The 14,566-nt window shown below is 46.6% G+C and overlaps 1 protein-coding gene across 1 annotated transcript; it reads right to left on the bottom strand.

The window, feature by feature from the left end:
• Positions 1–423: 423 nt before the first annotated feature.
• Positions 424–12,092, bottom strand: FAM222B (family with sequence similarity 222 member B; the record flags this gene model as incomplete). Its single annotated transcript, XM_080712136.1, has 2 exons — positions 424–2,030; positions 12,011–12,092. 2 exons carry the CDS (start codon positions 12,090–12,092, stop codon positions 424–426), a joined length of 1,689 nt encoding a protein of 562 aa, XP_080568262.1.
• Between the last annotated feature and the right edge of the window lie 2,474 nt (positions 12,093–14,566).

The following is a 14,566-nucleotide window of genomic DNA, read 5'->3' as shown; positions in this document are numbered from 1 at the left end:
AGATACACACTGGGTCAGTTCTGACTTGAGATCTTTGGGCGAATACAGAATGAAGTTTCCAGAGCACTTGGAAAATCTAGCTTACTAGTCCCAAAGAGAGATGGGAGAGGCCTAGCTTAGGGGCCTAAGGCCCCCTCCCTTAGTCACGCCTCAGTTCTAGGAGAAACAGGAGGGGAGGAGGCTGACTGATGGGCAGGCAGTGGAGGAGAGACAATCCTGGGGTTAGGGTCTAACATAAAAACAGAATTTGCTGGAAGGAAGGATAAGAGGACCCTTTCTGCCCCCACGTAGATCCTGTCAAGCTCCCTTCCTTAGACATCTAAGAATGATCACATTGGAGCAGTGAAACTTCCAAACTACCCAGTTACTTAAGACTAACCTAGGAGGGTGAAGAATGACATGTTGGGAGGGCACTGCAGCTCCCTATCTATACCCCGGGTGCTGAATATGAAGACTTCGACTATCTGTGGGGTCGGGGGCTCGGCTGCCAGGGGCTCGGTGGGCCTTGCTCAGCATGGCCAGGCTCTGTTCTCGGAAGCAGGCCTGCTGGAAATCCCCACTCAGGTAATCCACCGTTTGCATCAAGCTGTTCTGGCTTGCCACTGGACCGCCCCCAGTCCCTGCTCGGTAGTGGGCCCCAGGAGCTGCTGCACAGTCGAGGGGTGCACCTGTGGGCTGACCACCGTGGAACGGCATGGCGAGGTCCTGAGACCCCGAGCTGTCGCTATTGGGAGTGGGGAGAATGTTGTTCCACAGGGGTTGGAAGTAGTGACCATTGGGGTAGGCCAGTGGGGCCGCCAGGCCGTTGACTGGTGGAGATGGGGTCGGCTTCTCCAGGGGAGGCTTCAGGTGGAAGGACTGTGCTAGGCAGAGTTCCTGCGGGTAGGCAGGGGCCTTGCCCACAAAACCAGGCCCTGCCAACTCCCGTCCTGCTGCATGCTTGCCTGCCAGGCCAGGGGCTGCTGTCCCACCAGCCTCGCTGCACATCTGTTGTAGGTGGGCCAGCTGGTGCTGGTTCCAGGTGACTGGCTTGAGGTCGCTAGGGTAGCCAGTGGGGGCTCGAGAGAGGCCCGTGGGCAGGTTGACAGGACCTGCAGCAGGCAATGCAGCTGTGGCCGCATGGGTGTGCTCCATGGGATTGACCACACATGAAGGCATTGGCGTGGGGACGCTGTGGGTTGAAACCCGGGTGCTTGCATTGATGAGCAGACTGCGACTAATGGGGCTGGGGTTGGCGATCTGGCCCTCACACACTGAGGTAGTGCTGATGCCTGCCCTCGTCTGGCAAAACTGGTTGATCTGGTGCACGATGCTGCTCAGGTCCGGGGGCTGGCTGTGCTGCAGGGTGGCCGCCATTGAAAGAGGGATAGTTGAGGTAGACACGGTCACATTCGGGGGGGCATCTGAATCTGGCATCTTCCGACCTCCATGCAGCAGGGGGTTGGGGGGGTGCTGGAGACCCTGGTGAGCCAGTGCCTGAGGGTGGACCAAGCCCTGGGTTTGGGCCATGGGCTGAGAGTGGCCCAGGCCCTGAGGCTGCTGGAGGCTCTGAGGGTGAGATAGTGCCTGTGGTGGCGGGATACCCTGAGGGTGCTGCAGCGTCTGGGGAGGGGCATGGGCCAGGGTCTGTGCATGCTGCAGGGCCTGCTGGCGGGCGAGAGCCTGGGCCTGGGGGTGGGTTAAAGTGCTGGGTGCCACAGTAGCATAGGGTGCCACTGGGGGATTCATGATGGCCTCAGGGAGTAACCGGGCTCGGGTGCCGTCAAAGTCCTTGAGTATGCTTTTAGCTGGCACTTTGACAATGGCAAGCAGGCCTGCCTTGGTGGCAGCCTGAGTCGGATAGGGGCTGTAGCGCTGGGCTGATGTGTCGAGGCCGTTCACAGTACGACGAACGTGTTTCCGCTGGGGAACCTTCACACTGTTGGGGAAGATTTTTATAGTCAGTGGGTTGTTTGCGACCTTCTTAGCATACGCATCCAATTCGGCTGGGGTAGGATAGTGAGCAGTTCTCATTTTCTGTGTAGTGTCCCCTAGAGAGAGAAAGGGGAAGGAGAGCAAAGAAGGAGGGAGCTCATCAGTGCCAAGCCAAGCAGCCCTTCTCGATTCTCTTGCTGAGAGCTGGGGATGGGCCTAGGTTGACATCTGTAGCTTTCATTCTGGGTCCAACTTCAGCCCCCACAGTAACAGGCACTGCTGACATTTACTATGTGCACACAGCGGGCCAGGCCTCATGGTAAGGGATCAGTTACTCTAACCCTTGATATTGCTGTAGGTGGCAAGTGTTATCATGACTCCCACCCTTTTTTGTGGTGTTGGGTAATGAACCTAGAGCATTCTACCCCCCAGCCCTATTTTTATTTTGTACTGAGATTATAGGCATGTGCCACCATGCCCCATTTATTTTTATTTTCAACAGGGTCTCAGCTGGGCATGGTGATGCACACTTGTAATCCCAGTAACTTGGGAGGCTGAGACAGAAGGATCACAGGTTTATGGTGCATCAACTAGTGAGACTTTCATCAACCTTGTGAGATCTTGTTTCAAAATAAAAATAAAATAGGGCTGGGGTGTATCTTGGAGGTAGAATGCCCCTGGGCTTAATCCCCAGAAACTAACACACACACACACACACACACACACACACACACACACACCACAAAAACCAAAGCCAAAAATAACAACAACAACAACAAAAGGGAATAGGTTGATGGATCTTTTTTTTTGTAGTACTGGGGATTGAGCCCAGGGGCATTGGACCTCTAAGCTACAACCCAGCCCTATTTTTTTATTCTTTATTTTAAAACAAGGCCTCACTAAGTACCTGAGGCTGGCCACAAACTGGGATCCTCCCAAGTTCTGGGATTATAAGCGTGTGCCACCAGGTTGCCAAGAGTTCTTCTCCTACATGGAACTCTTAGTTCCTACCAGCCCAAGCGGGCATGGGAGTTGAAGGCTCTAACTAGAACAAGCAGTATGTCAGGGCCACTCAAGCCCCTTCCCAGGACACTCTGGTAAAGAATGGCCACTCTTCAGTCTGGAATGGTCAGCGGGGCTTCCGAGTTTGCTTGTGCCTCGGCAGCGTGGGTATCGGGCCCATCTGCACAGTGTGTAGGTTGCTTCCCTTTCAGGAGTAGAGGGAGAAGCTGCCAACATCTCTTCCTCATCCACATGTGACAAATTCACTTTTGTTTACAGTTTACTGTGTGGCTGACTGGGTGAAGATCAAAAGGCTTTATTTATTTTGCCTGTGTGGAGAGTGATAATAAATGACAGGGCAACAGGGAAGGAATTGAAAAGAAAGGATTCAGAGCATCCTGGGAGTCAAAAAGAGTGTATTTGGCCCATGTCAGCTGTCACTTTCCAAAAAGAAAGAGAAAAACCTGCCTTCCTTTGGAGACTGCGGAAATACCCACTCAATGTGCCTCATTAATGTTAACAGTCTCTTTGTTCCCATCTCCTGGTGCCTCCCATCAGGGAGTTCCAGCGGATGTTGGGCTTTCAGTCAAAAAGGAAACTGTTCCCAGAAAAAGAAGAGTTCTTTAAGAATGCCTGGCTCCTGCAAGGGGTCTCTGCTCTGTTCTTTCTCTCAGCAAAGGGGTCTTCCCTGAGTATACACAAAAGGTGCTTAATAAGTGCTTCCTGAATGAATGAACAAGTACACAGGCTACGCAAAGCAGGGAAGTGGCTTGGCTGGAAGCCCAGGCTCAGCTGGCTGGCTCCCTCCCCACTTCCTTCCCTTGTAGAAGGCAGCCAGGATAGACCAGGACAGCTCTGCTCAATGACCAGCTTGTGGCCTCAGCTGGCCTTGGCCCAATGGAGCCCCATTCAAGGCAGTGGGTGTCAACTGAAACAGCAGCTAACTAGTGCGTGTGTGAGAAGGAAAGGGCACAGCTGCCTACGTTTGGTGACATTGCTGGTTAGCTGGAAGGAAATGCTTAGAAACTGCTGCTCTGTGAAGCAGGAAAAGAAAGCTCAAGTTCAGGCGTGGCAGAGAGATTTGGTACAATGCTCGAAAAGGCAGACCAATGCAAAGAGGGAACGTACAGAAAGGAAAAAGATTATTCTGCCACATCTTGTACTGAGTAGATGACTCCAAACAATTTAAGGGTCTGCTTTATTTGCTGAGTATAGAATAGATGCTGATACATAAATGAGAGGTTTGTCAATTGTCCACTGAGGGAAGGTCTTAAAAAAGATAAAAGCGAGCCGGGTGTGGTGGTGCATGATTGTAATCCCAGCGCTTGGGAGGCTGAGACAGGAGGATTGCACAGGTTCGAAGCCAGCCTCAGCTACTTAGTGAGACCCTGTTTCCAAATAAAGTATATAATAGGTCTGGGAGAATAGCCCAGAGGTAGAAAAGCCCCTGGCTTCCACCCTCAGTACCAAAAAAAAAAAAAAAAAAAAAAAAAAAGTATGACTACAATGCACCAATTTAAAAAAAAAAAGAAAGAAAGAAATAGGTCTGGGAGTATATCCTGGAGAAGAAAGCCTCTGGGTTCTACCACCAGTACCACCAAAAAAGATAAATAAGGCTGGGCCTGGTGCACACTTGTAATCTAAATACTTGGGAGGCTGAAAAGGAGGATCTGGCCTCAGCTACTTAGTGAGGCCCTCCACAACTTAGTGAAACTCTGTTTCAAAATAAAGAATAAAAAATTGAACTGGGAGTGTAGCTTGGATGTAGATGCTCCTGGGTTCAATCCCTAGCACACCCCCTCCCACACTCACACAATGATAAATGTACAGGATTACATGCCTGTAATCCCAGTACTTGGGAGGCTGAGACAGATGGATCATGGTTTGTGGACTGCCTCAGCTACTTAGTGAGACCCTGTTTCAAAATAAAGAATTAAAAATTGGGCTGGAGGTGTAGCTCCGAGGCAAAATGCCCCTGGGTTCCATCCCCAGTACAGCAAAACAAACAAACAAATAAATAAACCAAAATAGGGCGGGGGTATAGCTCAGAGGTAGAATGTCACTGGGTTCCATCCCGGGCACCACTAAATAAATAAATAAATAAATAAATAAATAAATAAATAAATAAATAAATGCTGGGCGTGGTGGCGCATGCTTGTAATCCCAGTGCTTGGGAGGCTGAAACAGGAGAATTACACAGGTTCGAAGCCAGCCTCAGCTACTTAGTGAGGGTCTCAGCAACTCAGTGAGACCTTGTTTCCAAATAAAGTATAAAGTATAAAATAGGTCTGGGAGTATAGCCTGAAGGTAGAAAAGCCCCTGGGTTCCATCCCCAGTACCACCAATAAAGAAAGTAAGAAAGAAAGGAAGGAAGGAAGGAAGGAAGGAAGGAAGCAAGGAAGGAGGGAAGGAAGGAAGGAAAAAGACAGGAATGGTGGCACGCTTGTAATCCCAGCATGCAGGAGGCTGAAACAGGAGGATCGCGGTTCACGGACAGCCTCAGCCACTTAGTGAGGCCCACTGCAACTCAGTGGGACTCTGTTTCAAAATAAAGAATAAACCAGGCGTGATGGCACACACTTGTAATCCTGGTACTTTGGAGGTTGAGACAGGAGTTTGAGGCCAGCCTTAGCTACTTAGTGAGTCTCTCAACACCTTAGTGAGATCCTATTTTCAAATAAAAATATAAAATAGGTCTGGGATTGTAGCCTGGAGGTAGAAGTCCCTGGGTTCCATCCTTAGTACAAAATAAATAAATAAATAAATAAATAAATAAATAAATAGAATAAAAAGTAGAGCTGGGGATGTAGCTCAGAGGTAAAATGCCCCTGAATTCCATCCCTAGTACTGGAAAAAAAAAAAAAGAAAGAAGAAAGAAGAAAGAAGAAAGAAGAAAGAAGAAAGAAGAAAGAAGAAGAAGAAGAAGAAGAAGAAGAAGAAGAAAATAGGGCCGGGGTGTAGCTTGAATGTAGAATGTCCCTAGGTTCAATCCCAAGTACCAAAAAGTGGGGGACCCCCCCCCACAGAACCTTGAGAACCTATGTAAAAACACTCAATGCATTACACATAGCCTACAGTAAATGTTAGCTATTATTTCTTTTTTCTTTTATTTTTGTGGGTCTGGGGATGAAACCCAGGGAGCCTCCGAGCTACAGCTCCTGCCCTATTTTTTATTCTTTATTTTGAAACTGGGTCTTACTGAGTTGCAGAGGGCCTCACTAAGTAGTTGAGGCTGTCCGTGAACTGCGATCCTCCAGTCTCAGCCTCCCAAATGCTGGGATTACAAGCGTGCACTACCATGCCCGGCTAGCTATTATTTCTAATATTTATTTTCTTTTGTAATACTGGGGTTTGAACCCCGGGGCTTCTAGCTCTGAGCTACATCCCCAGCCCGATATTATTATTATTATTATTATTATTATTATTATTATTAATAATTTTGCAGTACTGGGAATGGAGTCCAGGGGCATTGTATGTCCAAGCTACACCCTCAGCCCAATTCTTTATTCTTTATTTTGAAACAGGGTCTCAGTGAGTTGCAAAGGGCCTCACTAAGTAGCTGAGGCTGTTCGCAAACTGTGATCCTCCTGTCTCAGCCTCCGAAATGCTGGGATTACAAGACTGTGCTACCATGCCCGGCTATTATTATTATTATTTATTATTATTATTATCATTATTATTATTTTGCAGTACTGGGGATGGAACCCAGGTGCATTATACCTTCTGAGCTACACCCTCAGCCCTATTTTAAAGTCTTTTCTTTCTTTTTTTTTTTTGTGGCACTGGGTGTGGAACCCAGAGGCTTTCTACCTCTGGGCTATACTCCCAGACCTATTTTTTACTTTATTTGGAAACAGGGTCTCACTAAGCTGCTGAGAGCCTCACTAAGTAGCTGAGGCTGGCTTTGAACCTGTGCGATCCTCGTCTCAGCCTTCCAAGCGCGGGGATTACAAATGTGCGCCACCACGCCTGGCTAAGTCTTTTCATTTTGAGACAGGGCCTCACAGAGTTGTGAAGAGTCTCAGTAAGTAATTTAGGCCATCCAAGAATTGTGATCCTCCAGTCTCTGCGTCCTGAATACTGGGATTACAAGCATGCACTACCACGCTACTTCTACTATTTATTATTATTATTATTATTATTATTATTATTATTTTATGTGCATGTGTGCTACTGGTTATTGAACTCAGGGGCAGTCTACCTCCGAGGTACACCCACAGCCCCCCCTTTTTTTTCGGGTCAGGGGATGGAACCCAGGGGCATCTGACCTCTGAGCTACATCCCCTACCCTATTTTTTATTCTTTATTTTGAAACAGGATCTCACTAAGTTGTAGAGAGCCTCACTAAGTAGCTGACTCTGTCTGTAAACCATGATCTTCCAGTCTCAGCCTCCCAAATGCTAGGATTCCAAGTGTGCACCACCACGCCAGCTCCATAGCCCTAGTAATGGGAAAAGAACCCAGGGGTATTCTATCTCCAAGCTATCCCTCCAGTCCTATTTTTTTTGTGTGTGCGTGGTACTGGGGGTTTAACCAGGGGGCTTTTCTACCTCCGGGCTATACTCCCAGACCTCTTTTTATATTTTATTATTATTATTATTATTTTTTGTGGTACTAGAGGTAGAACCCAGGGACTTTTCTACCTCCAGGCTATACTCCCAGACCGACCTACCTACCTACCCCCCCCCCCTCTCTCTCTCGTGTGTGTGTGTGTGTGTGTGTGTGTGTGTGTGTGTGTGTGGTACTGGGGGTAGAACCCAGAGGCTTTTCTACCTCCGGGCTATACTCCCAGACCTATTTTTATACTTTATTTGGAGAGAGAGTCTCACTAAGTTGCTGAGAGCCTCACTAAGTAGCTGAGGCTGGCTTCGAACCTAAGTGATACTCCTGTCTCAGCCTCCCAAGCACTGGGATTACAAGCGTGCGCCACCACGCCCAGCTAGACCATGTTTCAAAATAAAAAATAAAGTATGAGTTGGGCATGAAGGTGCATGCCTCAGCAACTTAGTGGAGCTAGGCTGTCAGCAACTTATTTAGACTGTTTGAAAATAAAAATAAAATAGGGATGAGGGTATATCTAGAAGTAGAATTCTCAGTACTTCTCTCTCTCTCCCCCCCTCTTCTCTCTCTCTCTCCCTCCTTTCCTCCCTCCCTCCCTCTCTCTCCCTTCCTCCCTCCTTCCCTCCCTTCTCCATCTAGTTTTGGGTCAACTGTCCATTTCTAGGTCCCTCCACTAGGGGGCAGAGGAAGGCATGTAAAAAAGAAGGTAATTTTAAAGACAGTGTGATGAAATGGACAATTGATCTAAGACTAGTGAGCCAGGCATAGTGGTGCATGCTTGTAATCCCAGCATTTGGGAGGCTGACACAGAAGGATCACGGTTCAAGGACAGCCTCAGCAACTTAGTGAAGCCCTCTGCAACTCAGTGATACCCCTTTTCAAAATAAAGAAAAAAAAGGTCTGGGAGCGTAGCCCAGAGGTAGAAAGTCTATGGGTTCTATACACACACACACACACACAAACACACACACACACACACACACACACACACACACACACACACAGAGTGTGAGGCTAGTGTGGTAGTGCACACTTGTAATCCTAGTACTTGGGAGGCTGAGACAGGAAGATCTCAGGATTATAGCCAGCTTCAGCAACTTAGTGAGACTCTGTTTCAAAATAAAAGAATAAAATCAGGCTAGGGGAGTACAGCTTTGAGATAGAATGCCCCTGTGTTCCATTTCCAGTACCACAAAAAGTATGAGGACTAAGGACCTTATACAATCAGCCATTTTCACAGTAAAAACTTGTAAGTCATTACTATATATCTGAATCTGACCTGGGAAAATGAGATTCAGAGGCTTGGCAGTGTTAAAAACTTTCAGCCAGGTGTGAGGGTGCAGTCTTGTAATCCCAGGAATCCCAGTACTTGGGAAGCCGAGACAGGAGGATCATAGGTTCAAGACCAGCCTTAGAAACCTGTGAGGTCCTCTGCAACTTAGTGATACCCTGTTCCAAAATAAAGAATAAAAACTGAATAAGAAAGCTGGGAGTGGTGGTGCACACTTGTAATTCCAGCATTCGGGAGGCTGAGACCCGAGGATCACGGTTTGTGGACAGCCTCAGCTACTTAGTGAGGCCCTCTGCAACTCAGTGAGACCCAGTTTCAAAATAAAATAAAAGATAGGGGAGGGGGTGTAGCTCAGAGGTCGAATGCCCCTGGGTTCCATCCCCAGACCCCCCCCCAAAAAAAAAAACTTAATAAGAAATTGGTGCATGTTTGTAATCCCAGTATTTGGGAGACTGGGACAGGAGGATCACAGGTTTGCCACTGGTCTTAGCTTCTTAGTGAGACGGTTTCAAAATAAAAAATGAAAACTAGGGCTGGGATGTAGCTTGGAGGTAGAATTCCCCTGAGGGTGTAGCTCAGAGGTAGAATGTCTGTGCATTGGTTCAATCCTCAGTACCACAAAAAAAAAAAAAAAAAAAAAGGAAGGAAGGAAGGAAGGAAGACCAAGCTAGGCATGGTGACTCACGCTTGTAATCCCAGCGCTTGGTTGAGACAGGAGGATTGCAGTTTGAGGAAAGCCTCAGCTACTTAGGCCCTCTGCAACTCAGTGAGACCCTGTTTCAAAATAAAGAATAAAAAGCCAGGCATGGTGGCACATATCTTGTAAATTCCAGTACTTGGGAGGCTGGGATGGGTAGGATCACAGGTTTGAGGCCAGCCTCAGCAACTTAGTGAGACTCCGTTTCAAAAAATAGATAAAGAAAATAAAAAAGAGCTGGAGTTATATCTCAAAGGTAGACTGTCTATGAGCTCAACTCCTAGTACCAAAAAACAAACAAACAAAAAGATAGGCATGGCGGCGCATGCTTGTAATCTCAGCATTTAGGAGGCTGAGACAGAATGACTGCAGTTTGCAGCCAACCTCGGCTATTTAGTGAGGCCCTCTGCAACTCGGTGAGACTGTTTCAAAATAAAGAATAAAATGCTGGGCATGATGGCGCATGCTTGTTATCCCAGCATTTGGGAGGCTGAGACCGGAGAGGATCGTGGTTCGCAGACAGCCTCAGCTACTACTTAGTGAGGCCCTCTGCAACTTAGTGCGACCCTGTTTCAAAATAAAGAATAAAAAATAGGATAGGGGGTGTAGCTCGGAGGTCGAATGCCCCTGGGCTCCATCCCCAGAACACCCCCCACCCAAAAAAAAAAGAATAAAAAATAGGGCTGAGGAGGTGGCTCGGAGGTAGAATACCCTTGGGTTCTATCCCAAGTTCTGCAAACAAAAACAAAACAAAACAAAAAAGAGATTTTAAAAAATTGGGCAAGCCAGGCATGGTGGCGCACGCTTGTAATCCCCGCGCTTGGGAGGCAGAGACAGGAGAATTGTGCAGGTTCGAAGCCAGCCTCGCTGGCTTAAGAGACTCTGTTTCCAAATAAAAATATAAAATAAGTCTGGGAGTGTAGCCCCAAGGTAGAAGGGTTTCCAGGAACCCCAGTACCACAAAAATAAAAGATAGGGCAAGGGGGTGTAGCTCGGAGATGGCATCTACCTAACCCCAACTATGGCCTCTCCTAGCTCTAGGACCCACCTAAAGCCACAATGTTGATTAATCCAGCTTGTCCTGTAGCAAATTACATATCAAGAATGAAAAGTGGCTGGATGAGGTGGCACATATCCATAATCAGGTAGTCTGAGGCAGAAGAATCAATCCCAAATTTAAGACCAACTAGGCAACTTATTAGAGACCCTGACTCAAAATAAAAAGGGCTACCAATATAATTCAGTAGTGGAGTTCAATCCCTAGTACCAAGAAAAAGGAGAGAGAGAGAGAGAGAGAGAGAGAGAGAGAGAGAGAGAGAGAAAGAAGAAGAAGAAGAAGAAGAAGGAGGAGGAGGAGGAGGAGGAGGAGGAGGAGGAGAAGGAGAAGGAGGAGAAGTAGTAGTAGTAGTAGTAGTAGTAGTAGTAGTAGTAGTAGTAGTGGTGGTGGAGGAGGAGAAGGGGGGAGGGAGAGAGAGGGAGGGAGGGAGAAGCTAGCTGGGTCTGGTGGCACATGCCTATAAACTCAGTACTTGGGAGGCTGACAGGAGGGTTGCAGGTTTGAGGCCAGTATGCAGTAACTTAGACCCTGTTTCAAAACAAATGAATAAAAGAGCTGGGGCTGTAACTTAGAGGTAGAATGCCCCTAGGTTCAATCTCCAGTACCACATATGCACACAAAAAGAAACTTAAAAATAAGAAGGGCTAGGGCTGGCAGTGTAGCTCAGTGGTAGAGCACTTAGCATGAAAGGAGCTAGGGTTTGATCCCCAACACTGAAAAAGAATTTTTTATCAAAATTAAAAAACAGGGCTAGGGGTGTAGCTCCAAGGTAGAATGCCCCTGGATTCAATCTCCAGTACACCTAAGAGAGATGATAGATAGATAGATAGATAGATAGATAGATACACTCATCTTCCCCCCCCCCTCCCGAGAAAGCAATCTAACAAGACAACTGCCAAAGGCAATCTTGGAACTATATTGGATATACTGGCAGGCAAACACCCAGAAATGAGATGCTGAGAAAGCTTGCTCTCAACCTTTGTGAGGCAAAAGGTCCTTTACTTGCTGTGAACTAAAGTCATGTTGGCTCAGAAGGCAGAAAGCAAAACCAAAGGAGACGGTCATTTTCCATGGTAGAGTATACCCACAGGTCAAAACAACACAACAGTAGTTTATTTCAATACTTAAGTAATCTGGAATGTATGTTTTTATTCAGTTCTTCATGGAGTTTGAACTGAAATACCTTTTTGAGGGGTGATATATATCTTACAAAGCACCTTATAGCTTTGTTGCTCAACAGAAAGCTATCACACAATTAAGATCACATATGTAGGGGAACTGTAATATTCAAGAGGATTTCTCTGACCACAAAAATGTCTTGCATTGCTGACAGGTAAGGGCCTTCGCTTTCCTGCTGTCTCTGATGAAAAATACCTTGGAGGTATCAAAATTCAAGGTCAATGTACCTCAGATGTGTCTCTGGGCTAACCTACATTTAGGGACAAAACAAAGGATCACATATCTTTCACCAAGGATCTCGATTACTTACATTTCTGAAGTCCAGTGTTCATCTGCGTGTGAGAAAGAAGCTGAAAGGACAGGTCAGCTGGTCCTGGTAGACAGGCTAGCATGGCAGACCAGCGTCAACACAGCATGGGGCAGTGGCTCACACTGTAACCAACAAGAGATCAAGGTCACTGAGCACAAGAGATTTGTTCACGGAAGACACCAGGGACATGAGCAGCAGAGGCCCAAGGAAAGCCAGATAAATCAATTAGCAGCACATTTGTGGAAGATATATCTGTATCTTAGCTGGGTGCAGTGGCACACACCTGTAATCCCAGAATTTTTGAAGGCTAAAACAAGAGGATTAGTTTGAAGCCAACCTCAGCTATTTAGCAAGACTCTGTTTCAAAATAACCCTGTTTCAAAAACAAAACCCCCTAAAATATGGCTGAGGGTATAGCTCAGAGGTAGAATGCCCTTGGGCTCAATCCCCAGTACCAACATATCTTGTGTGTGTGTGTGTATATGTGTGGTACTGGGGATTGAATCCAGGGGTGTTCTATCTCCAAGCTATACTCCCAGCCCCATTTTTAAAATTTCTTATTTTGAAATAATGTCTTGCTAAATTGCTGAGGCTGGTCTTGAACCTATGGTCCTCCTGTCTCAGCTTCCCATGTACTGGAATTACTGGCCTGTGTCACAACTGGCTGAAAATATAGCTACATCTTTATCTGTAGCATAAATGTGCTCTAAACCATTTCTATAGCTTAACTGATACTTCAGTCAACAGAGATATGAGAAATAAAAGCTAAAAATACCTAATCATATAAATAATTGGAAAATACAGATATATTTGTAAAGTTTCAGCGGTCTTGAAGAATGCTGGCCCTTGTAGAACCTAGTCCTCGTTGAGAGCCAAGGCAGTCAGAACTTTCTACAGGCAGTATAGTATGTGATTTGCACAGGCATGCAAAAGCTGATTTGTTATCTTGTAATCTGAATTCATTTTTAAAAGGATGAAGGAAAGCTGGCCACAGTGGTATATATCTGTACCATTTTAGTGCTTGGGAGACAGGGACAGGTTCAAGCCAAAACTTGGTAACTTAGCAAGACTGTTTCAAAATAAAAAATAAAAAAGGATTTGGGGTATAGCTCACTGGTAGAATGTCCCTGGGGATTCAGTCCCCAGCAAACACACACACACACACACACACTTAAAGGAGAAAAAGCAAAGTGTCCTAGGAGGCAAATTTACCACTTTTAAGCAAATCTTATTTGTAAATTTTGAGAAATTCACTTTTCCTATCACATAATTAAACTTCCTGGACTCTGAAAAGAAGAGGGGGAAAAGCACTGCACCTGGAGAAAAACAAGGAGGTGTCAGCTTACCAGCAACCTTCTTTGGGCAGATGATCCTAACATTATGTCAAAATAGCAAGGATTAGGCCGGGTGCATTGGCGCACGCTTGTAATCCCAGCATTCAGGAGGCTGAGACAGGAGGAACACAGTTCATGGACAGCCTTAGCTACTTAGTGAGGCCCTTTGCAACTCAGTGAGACCCTGTTTCAAAATAAAGAATTGGGCTGAGGGTGTCACTTGGAAGTAGAATGCCCCTGGGTTCCATCCCCAGTACTGGGGGGGGGGGTGAGAGCAGCAAGAATTGCCAGAAATGGCAGCACATGCCTGTAATCCCAGTACCTGGGAGGCTGAGACAGGAGGATTGCAGGTTTCTTTTTTCTTTTTTTTTTTGTGGTGGTACTGGGGTTCCTGGAAGCCCTTCTACCTCTGGACTACACTCCCAGACCTCCTATTTTATATTTGTATTTGGAAACAGGGTCTCTTAAACCAGCACAGCTGGCTTCGAACCTGCACAATCCTCCTGTCTCCACCTCCCAAGCGCGGGGATTACAAGCGTGCGCCACCATGCCTGGCAGGACTGCAGTTTTGAGGCTAGCCGAGCAATTTAGTGAGACTCTCAGCAAACTAGCAGGACCCTGTTTTTTTTTTAAATTATTATTATTATTATTATTATTATTATTATTATTATTATTATTATATTTTTTGGCGGTACTGGAAATAGAACCCGGGGCATTCTACTTCCGAGTGACACCCCCAACCTTATTTTTTTTTTTTTTTGGTGGTTTTGGGGTTCCTGGAAGCCCGCCTATCTCCGGGCTACACTCCCAGACCTATTTTATTTTTGGAAACAGGGTCTCCTAAGCCAGGCATCGATTCTCCTGTCTCTGCCTCCCAAGCGCGGGGATTACAAGCGTGCGCCACCACACCCGGCCCCAACCTTATTTTTTCTTTATTTTGAAACAGAGTCTCACTGAATTCCAATGGGCCTCATAAGTAGCTAAGGCTGTCCATGAACCAAATGCTGAAATTACAAGCATGCGGCACCACGCCTGGCTCAAGGACCCTGTTTTAAAACAAAAAAATAAGCCAGGCATGGTGGCCCAGGTTTATAATCCCAGTATTTGGGAGGCTGAGATAGGCGGATTACAGGTTTGTAGCCAGGCTCAGCAATCTAGTGAGGCCCTGTTTCAAAACAAAAAATAGGCTGGGCATGGTGGTGCATGCTTGTAATCCCAGTAC

This window comes from Muscardinus avellanarius (genome assembly GCF_963383645.1).
Source record: "Muscardinus avellanarius genome assembly, chromosome: 16".
Lineage (NCBI taxonomy): Eukaryota > Metazoa > Chordata > Mammalia > Rodentia > Gliridae > Muscardinus > Muscardinus avellanarius.
The sequence above is the reverse complement of the archived record's forward strand: the minus strand, read 5'-3'. Positions and strand labels throughout refer to the sequence as shown.